The sequence below is a fragment of the Varroa destructor genome, unplaced genomic scaffold (genome assembly GCF_002443255.2).
Source record: "Varroa destructor unplaced genomic scaffold, Vdes_3.0 BEIS01000004.1, whole genome shotgun sequence".
Lineage (NCBI taxonomy): Eukaryota > Metazoa > Arthropoda > Arachnida > Mesostigmata > Varroidae > Varroa > Varroa destructor.
The window spans coordinates 2,719,570-2,727,203 of NW_019211457.1; the positions used below are offsets into that span (position 1 = coordinate 2,719,570).

Here is a 7,634-nt window from a genome sequence, read left to right on the forward strand (position 1 = left end):
TGTCGAGCGCCTTTGTTGTACCGCATCCCTAACCCGGAATGCCTGGCATCCAGATGATGACGTCATACCCTATTTATTTACGTAGAACTCTTCTTTTTTATCAGACGACGTAGACGACAACTGTTCGAAAGGACAGGTCAATTTATCGCTTCCGTTTCCATTTAATTTGTCGAGCCACTCGATTTACCTTTCTCTTGTCCTGGCAGAACGTCGTCTCTGATCTGTGATCAGAAGGCGACATAATCGTGTTTTTTTTCACATTTAACAGTTTCAATAACCCGCGTCCCCTAAAACCCCGAACGCAGAATACCCCAACATGAAAATGATCGGTTCATTGACAGCCCACTGTGAGCGGGAAAATGCTTTGACCCCTTCTCGTCCTGCCCAGTTCAATTCGGATTTTCGATTTCCATCACGCCTCCTTCCATGTGTATTTTGTTAGAGTTCGCACATATACCAATTAGTGGCTTTATTAGAACATACATAGGTGCGTCATTTAAACGGAAAACTATTACATTAGTGGGCATCGCTTCTCCAGCTCTTAGCTTTCACTTGCGTTATCCGGCGCGCGTCCTCGCTGATGCAAATCCATGATGAAATCAGTACAAAATGGATGGTTATATACACAATTATGTCAAGGTAACATGAATGGATATTTCGGAGATAAAATATGTAAACACCAAATGATCCGCTCTGCGCCTCATGTGACGGTATCATCGTCCCGCTGCTCACCGTTGTCGTAACTGTTTGTCAAATGCGAATTCGGCTCGAAGGGACGTTTGCAAGTCAAGAAGCTCGAATAAACTTTAGAGAATCTTGGCTTTAGTCGTACCGTCAGCTTCTTTATATCGTTCTATGCAGTCGGTGATTTCAGATCGAAGTATCTTTATAGGAGTGTCTTGAAGCGGGGACCCATAACCTGCTAGGTCCATGGGCTTGCCTTTGTGGGGGAAGTACTTGACTTCCTTCCATGATGGGATTATAAGGATGGGCATATTTTCCTGCGGCTTTAAACCCGAATCCTGCAAGGTGTAGAAAAAAAACTATCGTCACACGTAATCTTAAAGTTCAATGAGACCGTTAAAGGAAAAAAAAATCGCCAAAATTTTCTCCTAGTAATTACATTTACTTACTTTTTTCACTGTAGTTATCTCATTTTAGTCAACATAACTTTCAAGCCAAGATAAGAAACAGTAATATTTACAAACAGCGAACAAATAGTAAGTCATCAGTACTTAACAAGACTGCATAGCTGTCTTGTTAAGTATTGGGACATTTTATTACGAGAGATTTTATACTAGAAAGAATACTTTAGAAATTGGAAAATTGCGTTTATATGATGTCCCTTTGCTGCAGCACGAAGTCAAATCTGAAGTTCATAATGTATGAAAAACAATAGGGAGGACAATTTGTGCAGACCCTGCAGCAGCAGCAAAACGCGACAGGTACTTGTCATGTAAGTTAATTTGTCTACAGTAAATATAAAACCCCCTTTTAGCGTTTAACGTTATAGTGGAGATACACTGGCTAAACGTTCTGTCCCTTTTCACTTACCGCTATGGAATATACTGTCGCACAGGAGCTATATGTCGAGGCGCACTTTTTCACCTGGAATTTCTTATGGAGAAAGTCGAACTCAGCTAACATAGTCAACGTTAACACCTTCTGATTAGCTCCGTCAATCGGGAGTGACTCAAGTGTGCAGTCAAAGTTGCCACTCTGTTTAGCCTTTGGAACAACTCCTTCCAAAGCTTCACGGCTGAAATTAAATAACAGGTTCGATATCGATAAACGGACCGGTGTTTCTGTTAACAAAGTGCGAAAAAAAGAATAATTACGGTGCAGTTTAAGTCCACCTAAATAGCTAAATTAATGGAAAGGCCGTAACTAATTTAACTCTACACTGGCTTTCAATATTGATCTATGTTATTTTTTTTGTTTTATTGCTGGTGTATGCTGAAAAACAAATTGATGGTAATTACTTTGGCATGTTCCCAGCGCCGAATTCGTGTTCAACGATTGGTAGGGTTTTGCCCGAAGAGCAGCTTCCAAAACGATATATGATCGTGCTGGTTTTTGCAGTTGACGGAAATACGAAAGCTATGAAGTTCGTCCCGTCTTTCTCTTCGGCGCTTTCTTGAGGTACCGACATTTTTGCGGCATACTATTAAAAGTACACAACAGATATATAACGGCAGTTAGACGTAGCGGCGTGCTGCATGTGTACAAGAAGTGACGTGTGTGACTGTAGTGTCTTCTTGTGCTGTGCTTCTTCGCGTATTGTTTCAACCGATTTAAATGGTTTCCGAGAGAATCAAGCAGTAACTTTTGGGTGTTACACACAACATTGTGTTAGGGACGTTAGTGACGGTGTGTGAAAACGATTATCTTCATCTACCATTTAAAGAAACTGTGCAGGATCCTTGGTTTCTAGGGGTGTGAATAACGATAAAATGAATTGCTTGTATGTTTAAACATATTTTTTTCAAAAAAGCAGATCTGTATTTTATTGACGCGCTAAACGCTGTAAGACTGAACATTGTGCATGTTATAATGTAACTTCTTGGAAAGAAGTTCGTACGCAGAAAAATATACAAATGACAAAAAGCACTTCCTTGAATTACCTTCAGCAATAAGTTAGAATCTAACCTTACGTAGGTTCCGCCTGCAGTTCTCGTCCTATTTGTTATACTACAGCGTATTTCTTTTTGGGGCGAATGCTATAAATCAATGGCTGCGGCGTTAGATTGTGTGTGCCCACGTCAGGTGGGCCATAACGCGGTCTTTCTCGGTACGTCAACCCACTGAGGTTCTCTAGTAAGTAGAGCTATCTAAATCACTTATGAACAACGTCGCTTGGTACCTGTTCTCGTCCAATTTTTCCAGGAAGAGACGTCAGTGAATATGTTGGCGATATATTGACTTCTCCTGCTAGCGAAATTAAGTGGAGGCTGATATTATAAAGATTGTATTGACTATTATGAGGATTCGATTTGTGGCGATTATTATTACCTAATTCACTGAAAAAAATTGCAGACGCGTGGACGGAGACCCATTGCTTCTAAAATACTCACCCCAGATTGATGGTCAATTATCTTCCTGAACCAGACCCGTTCTCCCTACATAGTTTATTAAATATCCAGATAGAGCTTCGAGTAAACTTAACGAGGATAGTAGCAAAAAACGCACCTCGTAGACCAGGCCTTCTATATTTGGCTTCTTAAGTTCACTTTCAATTATAGAAACATTATGCTGCATCATTAAAACGCCGTCAGTGTCGTTCATTTTCACGATTGCGCAGGCGCCTACGTGTCCGGAAGGCCGAAGTGGCCTAGTAGATTTAGGCTCCGTTTTCTTTGACGACCCCCCGATAAATAGGAATACTACAACAGCGATGATAATGACCACAACGACACCACCGATGATATACATCTTTTTGTTGAACTTTTGCCTAGAATTATTAAACAGTGAATGACTTAGCAGTATAAAAAGGCAATCGATGTATACGTGCCGGTGTGTCAAAGCTGAAATCCCTCAAAAATCCTACTCAGCATATACCCGACGGAGCATGCTATTGCGTGAATTGACTGGGTAAATATTAACAAGGATAGGCTTTAATTTTCCTATAAATTTAAAGAGGTCACAGGAATTTTACCTGATCTCATCGTGTGGTCTATGGGCCATACGACCTGTCGACCATTGGGTTTCGGCGCGGCGGCCGGAACCGCTATCGATTTCATTGTTTTAAATCACGAGTTTAGAAGGAACTACTTTGGAGGAAAGGTGGGTCACATCATGAAATAGCCAGAAAATAGTCCACTGAATAGAACCTCCACAATTATTGAAATAAATAACAATTCGAATGATTGTTTACAAACGTTGCACAGATCAATACAAACGTATGCAATCTCGGCTTCCCCTAGACCTCGTGGATATCAAAAACTACATAACTTGCTAGATACATTACGTGTGACGGCAGCCACATCACGGGCGACTATGTGCGACCGTCTGCATATTTTAGGTGGCATTAGCATATACAATCAGGTGTTAAAGGCACTACTTCGAATAAGCTAGATTTGACGGGCGCAGCGAAGACAAGCCATCTCCCCTTGGAAATGTGAATATATAAAAAATGCACACACAACCGGTCTATTAGGCCATAATAGACCGGTTGTGTGTACATTTTTTATCGCGTGTAAAACAGTCAATAACTGATAACGTCTATAAAATACACAAATAAATTAAACTTGAACTGGACAATGTATGCGAAGTTCCAAAGAGACGTCGCAGAAGTTCCATTGAATATAATTTCTGTAGGTCCGTAAATTAATTTAATAGAATCAGTTTTTGATATAAAAGCAAAGTATCACCTAAACAAATAGATCTGGTTTACAGTCATTGAAAAATTTCTATTTTATATGAAATATATATTAAAGTAACTATAGGCTTGGTAATAAAAAGGATCAGATTTTAGAATTCCGGAAACCTTAAGTTCGATCTATAGCTGATTACCCTTTTCATTAATCTGCGTACCTAAGTTGTTGTATTTTTTCGTGCAGCTTTAAAAGTTTTAGAGAGATAGAGAATTAGCAAGATTATCCAAGAGGAGTAAAATCAATAAACATTTTTTTTGTAACGCAGTATCCGCTATCACAAAGTATACCAACCCCGCAGCCACGGCGCCCATTTCGGCAGTTTTTTTTGCCGGCGATTCGGACGAAGGACTTTCAGCTGATGGAGCATTCTGTATTTCAGGGACATTTGGGCTGAAACTGTCAGTCTCCTCAACGGGCTGAAGATCTGAGATACCGAAGTTTTCATCGAAACCTGTTGTTTCTCCAGTCTCAATTAATATCTTTTCGGCCTTTCGCTCTATAAAAAAAAAACATATGTAAGGTAATTTATTTGCAAAGCGAACAAATAAAATGACCTAATATTTCAAATATTGCTGCACAGGTTTTAAGTTCGCATTATTATTATTTTTTATAATAATACTGATTATAATTATAAAGAAGGCACACCTCAAAAACGACCCTAACAAAAGCAAATACAGATCATTTGTACAATACACTGCCAACCCTTCTTCCTAACGATGAAATGACGACAGAATCATTCCGGTGAATGCCTTTGACGAATCTGATACACAGCCTTAAATCTATCGTATGTTATATTCAATGTTCATAATTAATGATAGTGCTACTCAAGCAGATGGCCGCTGCGCAAGTAAGAATTCACAGACTTTCGGTGGTTTTTTTGGTAGTAACAGCTCCAAGATTTCTGTAATTATGTGAGTTAAGTAAGACAAAGAAAACAAAAACGTATTTTGTTCTGGAGATCAGGACCGTGGAATAGATTAAACAATCGAGAGGTTCGTGATACAATTCGCCCTTTGGTAGAGATTCCAACCCTAATTTAAAAAATTCATAAACTTTGCTCTTGGTGCGGAAGGCCAGCCAAGACAATAGATGTGGCCGACTTTCTTTGTTTGGCAAAGCTCTAATTGGTAGGTCCTTGACTATGATAGGCTCTCAAGATACGACCGGAAATAAAATCCCATTTCTAAATGAGTGCGTTGTACAGAAACAACTTATTAAAAGTAAGAACTGTAAATTTCTTTTTTGACCAACAGCTATCCGTTAGTTGCTATAGGACAGGGCCGTTACTGTTCGAATGTCTCAGTTCGTTGATGTAGATAGAAGTTTGTTATGGAACTTTTATATCTAACTGCATTTAGAGCATAAAATACATCACGGCTATTAGATGTCGGTGCCATATATTCACATTTACTTTAAACGTTTTCTCATTCTTTTGTGTTTTTGCTGAAGGTGAGCCCAAAGCACTGGCCACAAACATGAGGTATGTCTAGAGACCGTATATTAAAATAATCACTGCGATCATCTAGCCAGATGGCGACAAAGTATTCGCAGACCTAGCCCAAATAGCCGCTCCTTGGAGGAACTCCAGGGACAGATGACCATTCGCCAATTCTGAGCAATTTGATTCAAAAGCAGGAATAATATACAGATTAAGGACTATGCAGTAGACTCATCGACGAGATGAATAAAAGGACTCCCGTAATCCTAATAGTCGTGCGCGAGTACTTGGATATAATGAATGCGAAACATCTTTTTGGGACATCATTTGTAGCAAAAATATTTTGCAGTGAGCATAACAAATCGAGTATATGTGTAGAATAGAATTGAACTCAACTGGTGGTATAACCAGTAACCAAGAGCCTATACAATTATGGCATCGTAAGCAATTAATAATCCGCATAGTTTCGAAATGACTGGTCATCTGTATAGATTATCGTACATTGAAAAATCAATTAAACGGTGCATTGCTGACGAGATTCATATATGACGAATATAAAGCTGACGGATCGACGAAACTAAATATGCTTGTAAGCGTATTGATAGCTTCCTTTCGAGGAAACCAGTAAAACTTTGTAAGGTTAATAAACAAACGAGATTAGCGCCATAATCCTTTAAGGGCACTGCAGGCAGGGTTTTTACTTACGCGTCATTGGAAACGTTGTGAGATTGGTGTTTTCACAAAAGGCGAACAAAGGAACTAGGCCTGTCTGCTAGATTCTGCACAGATATTGTTGAATTTCCGTGAGACGTATTCCGACGAAGCACGCATTCACTCATTGAAGGAGGAACATTCCCATTCGCATATCAATCACGCATCCATCGCTTGTTGTTGTGGTATTGATCTCGTTGTTTGTTTGGAAAAATAGCCGAAAACTGTTGGCTGATACTTATCATCGTTACAGAAAATGAAGTAGTCAACTGGGGATGCAACGACAGTGTATCTGTGCCGCTCGACACGGTAATTATATTGATGAAAAGGTGGACCCGGCAGTTTCATTTAGCATTTGTCTACAACAAGTGCATCAAATCGTATAATTAATAGTTTCAATACCCTTGGGACCGTTGTAATTCTCTGAAGTCTTCTTCTTTCTAAATAAGGCGCTATACTTTGAGCGACGTTGACAAAACGACCGGTTTAGGATTGACACTCAGCCTTTGCTGTATTTGGCGAAAATATTATTATCAGCAGGTAGATAATTCTGCTCAGTGGATTATTCTGTTATTTCAGTAGACCCGGTGTGCCCTGGTGCAAAGACGAATGGTAGCGCCTATTACATTTAGGTATATGTATACTTAGGTGGTGAATATTTAAAACCGGGCGTAAACTTCACGTCGTTTCATGCAGTTGGGCGTCAGCTGTATAAAGCGGTGCTCAGGTGGAAGAATACTATACATAAAAACTCGAAACTGATATATGACGCCAACATCTGATTCTATTCCTCTGCGGGAGATCCTCACCTCTGTCAGACGCAGGTTACCACTGTGTCAAAAGAGATAGACAACGGCTTCAGTTACCGCCTACGTCGACCATTTATTTTACCTTCGTGCCATGGTGGAAGGGTACGTCTAACCAAAGCAAGCATACGAAACGTACTCGCCAGGTCTCCCAGTTTTTGCCGCCGCCCTGACTCCCCGTGTACTCGAAAATCTGAATATCCCGAAGTAGAAATGACCAGTTCAATTTAGCCTGTGTTAGACTGAAGTCAGTTGCAACAGGAACATTTCACAAGGTTCATCACTTCCAGCCGTCGCCGATAT

General features: G+C 40.0%; 1 protein-coding gene across 2 annotated transcripts; it reads right to left on the reverse strand.

Moving 5' to 3' along the window:
• Nucleotides 1–6,703, reverse strand: LOC111250085 (uncharacterized). 2 transcript variants are annotated; one of them, XM_022804759.2, is made up of 6 exons: nucleotides 6,520–6,703; nucleotides 4,668–4,872; nucleotides 3,190–3,451; nucleotides 1,983–2,164; nucleotides 1,555–1,759; nucleotides 1–1,022 (listed from the first exon to the last, which is right to left on the reverse strand). In XM_022804759.2, the coding sequence occupies exons 1-6, from the start codon at nucleotides 6,524–6,526 to the stop codon at nucleotides 807–809; spliced, it is 1,077 nt and encodes a 358-aa protein (XP_022660494.1). In that variant the 5' UTR covers nucleotides 6,527–6,703; the 3' UTR covers nucleotides 1–806. The 2 variants fall into 2 exon arrangements, with proteins under 2 accessions (XP_022660494.1, XP_022660496.1); XM_022804761.2 differs by lacking the exons at nucleotides 4,668–4,872; nucleotides 6,520–6,703 and adding an exon at nucleotides 3,656–4,012.
• Nucleotides 6,704–7,634: the final 931 nt, after the last annotated feature.